At 35.7% G+C, this 14,796-nt stretch overlaps 1 protein-coding gene across 3 annotated transcripts in view; it reads right to left on the bottom strand.

Annotated features, from left to right (window-relative positions):
* LOC145664929 (uncharacterized) overlaps positions 1-14,796 on the bottom strand; it is a 257,404-nt gene that overhangs the window by 129,098 nt on the left and 113,510 nt on the right. For all 3 annotated transcript variants that reach the window (XM_081732035.1, XM_081732037.1, XM_081732038.1), the window contains one exon: positions 6,084-6,260. In XM_081732035.1, coding sequence (XP_081588161.1) covers positions 6,084-6,260 — 177 coding nt within the window. The remainder of the gene's footprint in view (positions 1-6,083; positions 6,261-14,796) is intronic.

Raw genomic sequence — 14,796 nt, 5'->3', positions numbered from 1 at the left:
TAGAATCGAGGATTTACAGTTCGAGTCTGAATGCGGAATGCTTTTTTTTTAAATATACGGAAACTTTTTTTTCAAATATATAAATCGCTACTTTGAAGTGCTTGGAGAAACAAAATCAGATGAATTGTCAAGTTTCAAAACTCAGCCACATTTATTCGACATATCCATCATTTATATATGAAAAACCTAAAATAACGAACGTTAACATTATTATAATGAGAACAGATTTCTGAGTTGAATACTTAAATCCACACGTCCAAAATGATAATTATTCATGTTCCTTATGCCTACTCCTATATACAGGTATACATGTCTCTCTCTCCCTCGCTATATATATATATATATATATATATATATATATATATATATATATATATATATATATATATATATATACAATATATGCATTGCATTTTTCATTAAAAATTAGTGTAATTCATAATCTAAATTTTTATAAGGCAATTTAAAACAGTCATATAGAAAATACATACTGCTTAAAATTAAATTAAATCAAAATTCCAGTAATCTGTTATACCTTACTTTTCTTATTTATTTACATCGAATGATTACTTGTTTTATTACCTGCTTTTTAAGGCTGAATTATCTATACTGTAAATTGAATTTAATTAGGAAATCGATATCGTTGCTATAAGAACAAGTTTGTGAAAAAGTGTGTAATAATGGTTGTATCTGAAAGAGATTTTGAGTGATTGTGTAATCATTTACCGTACCAGCTTTGGAATACTTAGCACTTCAAACAGTGAATCCCATCATTTTATTTATGAGTGAATCCCATCATTTTATTTATTTCACTTCAATGTTCGTGGAATTCAGTATAAAACCAGTTGACAGTGCTCCAAGAGCATTGCCAGAACTAACGTAAAATAAAAAGAATGGAGGGATGATGCGGGAAGGGTAACTATGATTTTTCCTATATGTAAATCTTTATCCGCACATTCTTCTGTTTCTCGCAAACATTGACAAAATATGATCTCTCTATGACTTACGGTTTCCGAGATATGATTCCGTAAATCTCCCGAAATCGGAACTTGTTTTTGGCAAGTATCTCGGGAACAGTAAGTTATATTGAGATGATAATAGTGTTGATCAATACCTAAGAGGATGGTAAACATTTTGGTACCAACATTAACTAATGGCCACTGGCCGAACCAGTAGCCAGTTGGACTGTGGCTACCGGGTATTTTTTGGTACCAAAATGTTCACCATTCACTTATGTATTGATCAACGCCAATATCATCACTCTATAACTTATGATTCCCGAGATATGGCTCCTTAAAATCTCCCGAAATCGGAGCTATTTTTGGACAATATCACGAGAACGGTAAATCATAGAGATGATATTGGTGTTAATCAATACCTAAGAGAATAGTAAACATTTTTGTAGCGATATTAATTGGTGACCACTGGCCACCAGTTACTACTTAGTTACTTAACCGGTTACTTTACATTTCTGCATATCTTCAAGTCAGAACTTCTGTATATCTTCAAGTCAGATAACAAGACATCGCCAAATAAACGTGTACTACTTGGTGTAGGAAGCTGTGGGTTACTTTCCGTTTACCATTTAAGACTGCAGTTGAGTAACGAACTAGAGGATAATCTAATTTCTAAGAGCTCTGCATATTTTGTTTAAGGATGTTGCAGTATGCCGTGCCGAGTACACCTCTAGAGGTACAGCGAAATTTACAATGAGGTTTTGTTATATGTTGGCTTGAAAATAGTAGTGTTGCCCAGCGACCCATTGATATTCTTTTTCTGTTGTATACTCAATGTGTCAGAAAGGAGAAGAAAATTCCCAGTTCTTCGAGCTGTTAGTTCGTGTTATGTATGTTGGAAGAAGGCAAAATACTTATTCCTAAACCTACATTTTTAAAAGCACTTGCTTCAGAAGTAGAACCTTTCCTTATTGAATTTGAGAATGGCTCTTCTCTCAGTTCATTTCTTTGCAACACTTTATAGGACGTGATAAAAAAAGAATATGATGCAAGATAAGTTTATAAAACCAGATGCTCCTAGTTCTTCGATTCATGTATATGAATTGTGTGGGAAAAAAGAAAATATTTTTCTTGTTAGAAATGCTGATATTGTTTTTTCTCCACACACTGGATTTAAGAAATGTCAATCAATTATGGGTTTGCACACTTTGGATTTTTGCCGAAATTGTGTGAAAAGTTTACAGAAATTTGTTCTTTAACTTCTGAAGAACTCACCTTTAAATTAAAAGTTGCATAGAGCTCTTTCGTGTTTGAATCTCGATGTTTTTGGAAATGTTGGATTGAATTGAATGAAGTTTCTTTGTAGCTAAACTAGCTGAAAAAATAATTGTTAGATGGCAATAGGGAAGATAAAGTTGTAAGACATTTTTAAAAAGTTGTGTTCGAATCCAAATTGTAAATCAATTATGAGTCCATATTCTAGAGCTGGTCAGTATTTGGCTGAGTTTTGACTAAAAATTATGTTCTTTCAGAGTAAAATGTTTTAAAGATGTTAAAATGGTCTTGCTCTTCTCATGAAAATTCAAAGCTGGGAATATGGTTTTCAACCAATACACAATGTCTAGCATATAATTTAAAAAAGTAATATTTAGTAACACTAAGACTTGTGTACGATTACCTAGCTTCTTAGAGTGACTTTCAGAAACTATCTATAAGGAAATCCATGATTCATCATGCAAAAAATACTTTTTGCAGAAATAACAAATCAGCGACGAGAGGAAGAGGAAAACAAAACCTGAAGACAGGAAAATAAATATCATTCTGGCGAGCCTGAAGCTAAGAAGGTTTAAGGGAAGATATGTGCAATATTGGTAAGGAAATAAAGCGTTTGGAAAAGTGAAGTAATTTACATAATACTATTGATTGTTTCTAAACTTACGTTGGTAATATACCGGAGCCAGTTTAGTGTACATACTGTACATACAGCCTTTCTTTGGTAAGTCTCACTGTAACTTCGTTTCATATGTGACGAAATTTTCATCTTGTGAATAAACTTTCAGATTCAAGTATCAGGATAAGTGTTTATTTTCTTGCTTTATACAAGAATTTCTGTTTTTTTTTTTAAATTTCATAATAAAATATGTTGTATTTGTTTGTAGTAGAGAGTTCCATAAGTTGCGACACTTTTCAAATTCATATTTATTTTACAGATACTAATACAAAATATGAAAGGCAAATGTGCTGATTGGGACATTGGACATTGTACTCAAATACATATAAATATTTTTGTGGCAAAGAAATAATTAACAAATGTACAACATCATACTTTGAGACAAAGCCTGCAAATGTCCCATCTTATGAAGCAGGTCGTGTAAGTTGGGGCAGAATGCATCTTAAGATAAGACACGGTGTTTACTCCGTGTCGTTACACTGTACACAAAAGTAAACATCCTCAGTTGCACCAGAACACGATAAGTGTGACCAACCTTCACACTGCTAGCACAGAATCCACTCTTTTGTTAAAGTACTGTACGGTTCGTTACACCCTGAACAATACCATTCATCAGATATGTCAAAGTTATTACTTCCGTGCTGTGTATGAGGCTTAACTTGAGATGAAGCTTCACGTAAGGTAATCTTTTGTTTTCGGACTATGCGCTGTTTTGTTGGAGTAGATGTTGGTTTAAACGCACATCTAGGTGATGATGTTTTGGCACGAGGACTTTCTTTGTACGGTGATGCAGTTAATACTTGTGCTTCCATTTTCTTTCTACGAGAAGTCCTTGTTCCTGATTTTGTAACTTGGGAATAGCTTGGAGATGGACTTACGTGCTCAACGCTGACACGTGATGATTCAGGCATAGGGCTAACGCATTTGGATGTGTATGGTTGTTCAATATTATCGACTTCTTATGTCGACACTATCACAATCGCGCTACTTGTAGATTGTGTCTCAGTAATGCTGCCTTATGAAGTAATTGTGGATTTTGAGAACGGCCGCTGCGGAAATTATTCTCTCAAGTGTTAGTAGGGTTACTATAAAAAGGTACATCTAAAGGAGCAAGGAAATCGTGGTTTGCTAAAACAGTACGATCAATAGGTCAAATGGCTGTTTTGCAAAAGTCACTTGCAGCGTTGGCTATGGTAGCTGTCATGCTATATGCGATATTGAAAGCTTCTGCCAGTTGATGTTCCGTGAAGGATCTACCAGGATGCTGGCGTATCCACATTTCAACAACCTGATCATAATACCTTTCCAGTGGCCATCTACAGAAACATCTAGCGGTTGCATTTTATGAGTACATTGTGGTGGCAAGCTGAGAAGGACGATTCCGTTCCGAAAAGCAAAATCTAATGTAGCTAAATGTGAAGTGTGAGACGTGTATCCGTTCAATGAGCAGTACAAGATTTTGTTACGACAATCGAACTTGAATAGCGAAATGCTTGATGTATGAAAAGAACAACTCTGCAGTGATCCATCTGTTCTAACTAACTGAATCGAACCTTCATGGGCTTTGTCTAATAATATTGGCTGCTCCCTTTTTCTTGCGGAAATAAATGTCGGCGGAACATAACCGTCACACGCATTGACACTACACACAACAATTACATTTTACCCCTCTCGGCAGTAGTAATAGCACCCACTTGTTTCTTTCCCTTCTTACCCGGCAACTTCGAGGATTTGTGCACTGTTTTCATACCTGTTTCATTGCAGTTGTAGATGTTACCAGCAGTAAATCCATAGTCGTTACACGTTTTCCTAGTAAGTCAAAAAACTTTCCAACACTTTCGTTGTCGAATCCATAAATACGAGCATGAGATGTCGGTTCTGGTAATCGTAGATTAATTTCTAGATGTCTTTCCCTAAACCCGTAAAACCCTCTTTTCCTGACCTGTTTCTTTTCAACTTGAAACGCTTTGAAAACTAACTTCGTTCTGCCAGCCTGAATGCTAATTTTCTGACATCAATTCACGTTAATCCAAAATCATGTTTTCAGTTTTTATACATATGGCACCTGACCACTTCTTTAGTCCAATATTTAACCGTGTAATTAGGAATGATATTTTTGTTTGAATGACTTTTTGGCTACAAAAAGTCTTGACCTAATCTGCGATGCAGTAAGCGTCTCTCGTCAAAACTCTCTTAATATATTTGAAATCGCCTCTTCAAGCTTCCTTCATCCTACTCTAATCCCTAAAGATGTATATCCATGGATATTCTAATGATTTTCAACTTTTAGATGTTAGATTTCTATTCCATATTGTTTCCTAATTATTTTACCCAACATCTTCTGTAGTCCTTCCTTGGTTCACCAGCATATCTGACCTTGTTAATGATCTGCTCTCCAATTTGAAACCTCCAGCCACCATTCATTCTTCCTTCATTAAACATTCACTGTAAACGTTGAATAAATGGAGTGACATACTACACTCGTAACTGACTCGTCTTTCGATCTCAGCACTAATGCTTTCTAACTGGTTCAAGCTCAACTTCGCTCTTTATCCTGCAGCCAAGTTACAAATAAGTCGACAACTATTCAGTTAATCTTTGTATTTCTGTATTTCTTTATTTTCAGAAGTGTAATCCAATTGACCCGGTCGGAAGCTTTGACATTATATGATCAAAAATGGTATTGGAGATATATTAGTTTATTACTAGTTTGGCTGAAACGGCTGAATGATACCAACAAATTAGTTAAAAAGATTGAGAATATGATTGCATTGGAAAGTGAAATTAAATTTTAGTTTGTAGCACACCACGTGTATGACCTTTAAGCAAAAGGAATGAAAGTGAGTGTGTGAAACTAAATATTTGTGCTCTCCTACCGGGAATCGCACCCCCAGGACCACATGCACCAAAGATACAGGCGGCACCAACTAGGCCAGCGGAGAGAGAGTGATTACGTTGGAGTTAAGCGTCCCGTTGAGAATTGAGGCTATACGAGACGTGGGCCTTCAGTTCAACGTGAGATCCAAAATATACATGCTCTCACCGGAAATCGAATGCAGGCCTCCCGCACCAAAGTGGCGTACGCTAATTATATAACTATAAGAGTACTCGAGATAGAGTATATTTATTCTTAAGGTTATCATGTATAATCTAAATAGTTAAATTGTTATTCTTACCATGTATTTCGGCGTAGATTCCTTCATAAAATGAGCGAGTATTAAACCACCCATCAACATCAGGGTCATTAATGCCGCCTGGTATACAGCATTTTTTCCCCATTCGAAGTCCCCCAAAAGGAGGATAGAGCCAAAATTTGAACAAGCGTACATAGTCTCTATCACACCGGCAAGTACCTGGAAGAGAAACATTATCAGCTATTTTTCTAGCACTCTTCGGTTTACAGTAACAAAAATTGAATAATTATTTAGGATTACGGAAAACTTGAATATGGAATCGTTTGCGAGTATACTGATTACGCACAAGTTGCGAGATAAAGTCATTGGTTTATTGTTAGGAACTTGCTATTTAAGCTATCATTTATAGTTTGAACAGATATTTTCAGATTTTCTGACGAATGGATCACGTACGTAATAGGAATGGCCAACAATTGTTGGATCACGGATCTGGGTCCGGATCTCAGATCTTGATTCTTATCCAAATCTACGTCTCTAATTGTGATAACAAACTTAAACATCTATAATTCGTGGAAAGCAAACTCACAAAGTCCCGACAGTGAAGAAGAAAACAGAAAATTAAGACAAATATTGTCTATTTGTCACCCTCAGTCTACTGAAAAGATCATGTGTTACTTTAAAAAATCTGATTCTATCCGGATGAGAATTCGAATGTTAAATCTAGATCCGGATCCGGTTCAAGATCCGAGGTCGGTTCCTCGGATTTGAAACATCTCACTTGAGAATTTAGGCCGTCTATTGCTTAGTAGCAAAGTGGCTAGCGTACTGTGTGGATACTCGCAGGTTCGATCCCTAAGGGATTAAAGCTGCACGTAGTGATTCGAATTCCGCTTTAAGCAGTAGATCTTGTAGTAGAGATTGTATACTTGGCCTAATTTGCCCTTGACAGCCCCCTTAAACCAGTTAGTTGCTAAGTGGTGTATAGTGAGGATACATGGTAGTAAACGCCTGCAACCACCGAATTTCGGAAGTTCCCATGGGAACTGCTTTTGTAGCCAAACTCCGTCGAAGTTGGCCTTGAGTTCTCAGGTGCTAGGTATCATAGCGTATGGTGACTATGTGGAAGATGTGTGTCAGACCCTGCCGAATTTGGCCTTGGGTTCCCACGTGAAATTGGTTTGTTGCTAAGGGAATATAGCGTTGCATGGCTATTTTTGACGGAAGTAGTGAGTCACGTGATGTGTGTGTGTTTGACGTATACCTAACGTAGTAGGATCACATGATGAAAAGTAGCGAATGAGAGGATGATGATGTAGACGGAACGTAGACCGTACACGTATGTGTATGTGTAGATCATTCCGTTAGCAGCTGTTGAATGAAGAAACATCGAATTAAAGATGGCATCGTCAGTAAATCTATTAGATAAACTTAATACGTCATCATTGGAATCCTTTACAAAGATGCGTGACTTAGAGACTGGCGTACCATTTCGTATTGTAAACTGTGAGATAATTACAACAATATATGGAAGGAAGGAGTGTGCGACATTTGAAAGCCAAAAAATGGTTTTTACCAGGACGCTGTACTAGAAAATTAGAAGCAGATAATGGTGCATTATTATCGTACTTGCGAAGTGAAAATGTAGTTTAGCATATGAAGGAATGAAGATTAATTTATCAGGAAGTAACATGCACGATCTTAAATTTACTGAGTTGATATCTTCTTTGTAAGTGTATGGGACATGTACAAACAGGATGAAACATGATTTTTCTCTTCTTCCGCATTCTTCCCCTTAATGCGTGCACAGATATCTGCATTCATAGTGACGTTAGTCTGTGTTGATCAACTACAGGAATAACATGTCTATTAGCGCTTGTGCATTAACTATGGATACTAAGAAAGAGTACTTATTAAATGTTGAATATGGTCTTAATTCAATGAAAATGGAATAATTTGTATAGGACTGGATAGTGACACATTTGAACCAGTGATTCGTATAGGTAAAGGACTTGCGTTTGGAGTTTAAGTTAAATTTGGCAGAATGGGAGAAACTTGTCCATTTGACCCCGTTTGTTTCGGACTATTTTAACTCTCAAGTGAAAATTACATTTATAAATTCTCTTGGATGGAATAACAAACTGGTGGTGCGAAAAACTAATGGGTGAAATATTAGCGATATTAGAGAAGGAAGCAACACTCCTTCATACTCCTCGAAACAGTGTGTACTTAAATTCAAGTGATTGGCTTTATTTCTTGGAAGTTTTACCGTGTATTAAACATGCTGTTAAAACAGTAAGGCTTGAAGTATTGGGCTACGGGAATATTTTGACTTGTGTACAGATACTATTCGCAGTCACGAACAATCGCAGTGTCTTACATGTAGAGGACTTGCTGGAATTCATACATGTGTGAAAGAACCGAGTATTATTAACGGAATGAATATCAGTTTTCCAGGTATGTCTCTTGATAATAATGACGGTGATTTGAACATTGATGGTGAAAGATTGAAATTGGAAATGAAAGTATTTTGCAAACAAAAACTCAGATTCAATTAGGAATGAATTATTTGACAGTGTACAAATACAGCCATGGTGGGGAAAACCGATACTCAACCTTTGGAAGATAGCGATGAGGTGGACTTCTGTTAATAAAGAAACAAATTAATTTGTTTTTCATTTATATTAAGCAATGCAGTAGTAAATTTAGTGCATTTAATAATGGAAATTATAGTGAAATTGAAATGTTTTATTTACAAAGAAATTTCTGTTTTGTATTCGTTTAATACACTTAAATATAATAGTATTTTTGTTTTAGTAGTTTACTATTCGTTTACGTTTTATGAAACGAAAATCCTATCATATCCTTGTATACTATAGGTTTTTTATAATAATGAATTCACATACTTGAATTGTATTAAAATAAAAGAAAAAGTTCGTATTTGAATTCATTATTATAGAAATTTTTTGCAACTATGATAGGACGTTTTTTTATTTTGAAAAACTTCAAACATACTTGATATTAAGTTTTCAAACTATCCTATCGTATTATTACTACTGCATGTTGAATTCCCATACTTGTTTTAATTTAACGAAGAAAGACTTATTAAGTATTTGAATTCATTATTATTAGCTATATGATTACGTCATTGAATTAGACATGTTTCTTTTTAAAATATAGTATGGAATTCTTTCATTTAATGATTTTACAAAAGTACAAAATATGATTTCTGATATATAACTACCTAATTGATCATAAATTATTTATTAGGAAATGGAAAAACAAATAAAACAATTTTTTTGAAAAACGAAAGAACACAAACTATTTATTGATGATGTAATATACTTACCATCATTTTTCCTTCTCTTGTGTAAATATTATCATCTTTTTAAAAAGTTTTTAAACTCGTTTCTTAACACAGTTTTGAAAACCTTTTAATGTTCACTGTAGGTATTACTTCATTTTCATTTGAGACTGCCACTGAATATTATTATTTACGTTTTAACTTCATTATTTTTTGAAAAGGTTTTCTGAGATTATTGATGATGCTGATAAAATTTCGTTAGTATTAAAATTACCATTAACAAACTTTTAGCAATTAACTAACGTTAACAAACTTCCACTTAAAAACATATATATTAAAAATATCAAATATTTTAGTTACATTAAAACAATTTTAAAATAGAAATACATTATTTTTTTTATTAATCTCTGCTAATTTTGATGGTGGTGTAATATTTTCTTTGGTAATTTTGTTCGTTGATAAATTTTCCCTTAAATGTTTGTTTGTTGCTAAAGTACTTTTCCTCGTTTGGTACTTTTATTTTCCTTTCCCTGATTATATTATTTCTTTTCACTTGTGTAATTTTAAATTGTACTATTCTGTTTGTTAAAGCTGATTTCGATAAATGATTCTGAAATAAGTAGAGAATATTTCGTTCATTCGCTTATATTTTTTAACAACGAACATGCGAAGAAACTACTCAACTAAAGTTAAAAGCTACTATTTAATAATAAATAATATTCTAAATATTGCGAAAGAATGAAATGAAATTACTTATGAGCTCCCAATGAATTTTTAGTACATCGAAACAAAGTTCCTCTTAAGTTTTCATAAACGAAAACGAATGTGATAAATACCTAACAACGTAAGGACAGAGTAATGCACAATATTATGTAAAGTTGTGTAATGTATAGTAATGTTCGTGAAATTAGTATGTGATTACGACGATTCAAATTTTAGGTCACGTGTTATGTCTTATCGTTTCCTTTTATGGGTGAGGTAGTTCTTACCTTGATGGAGGAGTCCACCTTATATGTTCACATGTGGAGATTGAGTACAGAATCTTGTCCTTGAATTAGTTTGTATCTGAAAAGATACATTTATTTTCTAGCAATGGTGAAAGAGGGATCCATTCTTCTCGTTCCTAGATTAACTAGAGATGCTGTTTTGCTTAAATCTTTGGTTACTTCTAAGAACTCTTACGAAACATTTGAGCGAGTCTTTAAACGCTCAGCGTTTTGTTGCTCATTAAAAGTTTCAAACAAAACTTTTCGAAATACGTTTTCGAACTATAAAAAGTTAAACCAAGGTTTTGGAAAACTAAAAAACAAAAATCCTAACAAACGTTTTCTCGAACCATAAATTTTCGAACTAAAAATTTTGAACTTAAAGATTTAAATCAAACTTTGGAAATCTAAAATTCTTAAATCACATTTCCGTCGAACTTAAAATTTCAAAAACTCAAGATTTTCGAACTAAAAATTTAAAACCAAATTTTGAAAATTGAAACCAAGTTTTGGAAAACTAAAAAGAAACTAAATGCTAACATTTTTTTCTTCAGGAATCGAACTCGAGTCTCTCAAACTAAAGACACGTACGCTAACCGTTTGGCTATGAATGAGTTCGGTTTTAATCGTGCTTGGTGGGTTTCGAACTATGATCCTAAAATGATATATTAACTTTAAGATGTGTAAAAGAAAATAAATCTAACAAGTATAACATTTCCGTTCGTGGATTAAAATAAAATGCTGAAATACTTCTTTGTGTGTTGACATAAAATCACATATGATTGAAATGCAAACGTCAGCGGATGCTGTGTCGTATTACTTTTGTTTTACTACGAACGTGTCAACATGATTCATGAAAAGCAAACATTGACATTCTTTTATTGAATATGTGCTAATTGAAATAATGCATTGATTGGACGTCATAATTTACGAAAGGTAGCGACATGATCTGGGCAGAAAGCATTCTGGATGATGTCATGATCAGAATTATGACACTAGATGTTGTAATAAGGATTTCATAACTATTGAGAAACGTGAATGATGTTATAGTCGATTGTCACACATCGTTTTGGTTCGTGATTCATGACGATCGCAATATTAAAAGCAGTGTTTTGATTGGTTCGTTGTGATGTCATTTATGAATTTCCTTGTTTCTCATTGTTTGGTGATGACGTCGTTTTCATATCGACCTAAATAAAAATCTAAATTTTATTTTTCAAATCGTACATTACCTCAACTGTCAAGTGAAGAAGGTGTGTTTTTTATAACAGTGTCTTTATTTCAAACTTTACTGCGGCGAGTTTTCGTTCATTGAAATGAGGTAAGTTCACATTCACATTTGAGATGTTATCCTCAGACAAGATTCGAAAATCAATTTTATTTAATATCCGTGGGAGTCAAACTACGCGTGAAGATAACATTGTTATCACTAAGACACTGTTTTACTTTTAGCATGACATGTTTAGTTTATGGGAGAGCGTTTGAATATCCATGGAGGAATTAGAGGCAGTACCCCGAATAAATTCATGCTTACTTGCCCGCAGGATCGAATCAGAGACTTCACACATCAGTTGATCGCACCGTTTAAAATTGTTTCCATGTCAGTGGTGTGTACACTAACCACTTAGCTTAGTTTTAAAAAAAGAATGCATGATAAATTGGGGAGGAATGTACAAAATCGAAAACTACGTCTGAGAATAATATTGTTCGATTCCCGTTAAAGCCATTGTTTTTATTTCATTTTAGCGTTCCTTTAGCTTAACGTGATATTCGAGCAACCACCCGGGATTAAACCAGGGCCAGAGGTGTGTATGCTAAACCAGGGAAAACGCCAACCGCCTACCATGGAATTTCGAAACAAAACCTATGCCAATCGTTTGTGCTACGTTTGTGCCTGAATGTACCGCAAAAATTTTCGTTTGTACCACTTCCGGTACGAAGTTATAAGGGTTTTAAAGTGGGGGGCTGAAGAAGCGGCAGCCTCCAAACTTGGAATTTCGAAACAAAACCTATGCCAATCGTTTGTGCTACGTTTGTACCGGAATGTACCACAAAAAGTTTCGTTTGTACCACTTCCGGTACGAAGTTATAAGGGTTTTAAAGTGGGGGCTGGAGAAACGGCAGCCTCCAACCTTGGACTTTCGAGACAAAACCTTTGCCAGTTGTTTGTTCTACGTTTGTGCCGAAGTGTACCGCAAAATTTTCGTATGTATCACTTCCGGCACGAAGTTATAAGAGTTTTAGAGTGAAGCGAAGAAAGTATCAACTGTGTTTTGCACCTCTACTAGAGATGTGAACTGCATCTGGTAAAATGGTTGTTCAAAGAATGGAACAGGTGATAATCGGACGGTGCAATGTCCGGAAAGTATATCAGTTGCAACAGTATTTCCTATCCGAGGCGTAGAATGGTGTTGCGGGTCATCACTTTCGGTTCTATGTTACAAACAACTGTTAGTCTGGTGTAAAATATATTCATTTTCACTGATGAAGCTCTGAACATGGTGATTCCTAATACATCTTATACGGAGGATATTTCATATTTAAGCTGGATTGAAGTCAAGTAATATGAGAAACAGAGATATAAATTTGCGCCAAGAGTTAATGGCTAACCCACTATGGCGATTATTTAATATGCTCAATCCTGACATGTGAAAAGGAAGAGTTCTCATAAATACTGATCATTTTTGTTATTCTTTTCAAAGAAAACTCTAGAAATCTACAAATGAATAAACTACAAGCTAACCGGAAAGAAGTTCTTGCTGTTTTTGACGTACTGTTAATCATGTGCTTACAGAGGGGAAATGAAATAACAAGTACCTGCCAAGCGATCGGAACATAATCTGATTGTCGAACTTTAGGAATACACGCAGGATGCGCACGCACAGGATTCATAGCTCGTGCAGTGTCGAAGAGAAATAGAAGTATCGTAGCAGTTTGTTCACTTTTTTTTTTTTGTATGACTTCAAAGTGTGCCTGTCATATGTCGCATCAAGTCTTCACGTGTGCTAGGTAGGCATTTGGGAAGAATGCTGTGAACCAACGCACCGCCAGGTATTAGCTCCAGAAGTATCGTTCGGGAGATATGAGCCTTGCTTATGAACCTTGCAGTGAAGAACCACATATGTTGGACTAAGAGGCCCTGAAAGCAGCAATCGGGGAGAACAGTGGTCTAATTTGTTATGAACTTGCAGACAGGTTCCATATTTCCGCTGAAGCAATTAGACTAGACCTGCATGGGATAGAGAAGTCATACAGATTAAGCAACTGAGCACCACGCAAATTGTTGGCAGCCAATATTTAACAACGAGTGACAACATATTTGTTCTTGCTCACTTGACACCTGAACACACCCACATTTCATCCCTTACTCACTGGTGACGAAAAGTGTGTTCTCCATGCCACTTCTAACGTTTCAGGTATTGGTTGTTGCCACGTGACACTGTTCTTCACACCTGAAGACCACCTCTGCTTAATCGGAAGCCCATGTTCTCTGTATGGTTGAGTTATCGCCAAGTGATGTATTACGAGCTTCCACCTGGTCAGACTATCACTTTTGACCTCTTCTCTGAGCAATTGCAAAGGGTGTACACCATGCATTGGGTCAGAAGGAGCGAGCATTGGTATATCGCAATTGTGAGCTGTTCTTGCATGACAATGCCATGCCACATGTGGCAAAGAAAACCCGGGAGACCCTTCAGCAATTGACTGGGAGCCACTGTACTATGCACCGTATTCACTGGACCGTGGGCCAGCATATTATCACCTCTTTCGTTGCCTTGACAACCACCTCCTTGGGAGATCCTTCGCAAATGAAGGAGACTTGTGGAACGCACTCAGGGACTTCTTTGCATCAAAGACCTCCGACTTTTATTACCAGATACGGCTGCAGGAACGTTGAAAAAAGATGTTGGATGCTCATGGAGATTTATTCTATACCTAAAGGTACGTCCACTGTATTGCTCTTTGTTTATCACTGCTCTAGAACGGTAACAACGGTTTTGGTTACCTTGTATCATATCGGTTTTAGAAATGTATTTTTTGAAAGCCTCTTCTAACTTATTTCATTATGATGTTGCACTCTTTTATACTCTTGTCAAGTTTGTTTGTGATACTGATGATTGAGCAAAGAATGTTTCTTGTAGAGCATCTGTTCCGCAATGGAGACAAGTTTACCTCAGCAGTAGAAGCTGCATTTGCAGCAAAGTTCCCAGGAGTGAAGATGCCTAACCGCAATGCAGTACGGAACCTCATCACTAAGTTTCGAAAGACCGGAAGCGTTCATAATGCTCCAAAATCAGGTAGGCCATCCACAGCCACATCCGCAGAGAAGGTGGCGGAAGTGCAAGAAAGGATGCTGCACAGTCCAAAGAAGTCGGTTAGACGACTATCGACTTGACTCCACCGGATTACTTTCTATGGTGTACGTTGAAGGGAAAGGCCTATGAAGACAATCCGCACACCATACAAA

The sequence above is a fragment of the Thermobia domestica genome, chromosome 11 (genome assembly GCF_964235325.1).
Source record: "Thermobia domestica chromosome 11, izTheDome1.hap1.1, whole genome shotgun sequence".
Taxonomy (NCBI): domain Eukaryota; kingdom Metazoa; phylum Arthropoda; class Insecta; order Zygentoma; family Lepismatidae; genus Thermobia; species Thermobia domestica.
This window is presented reverse-complemented; position numbering and strand designations above follow the sequence as displayed.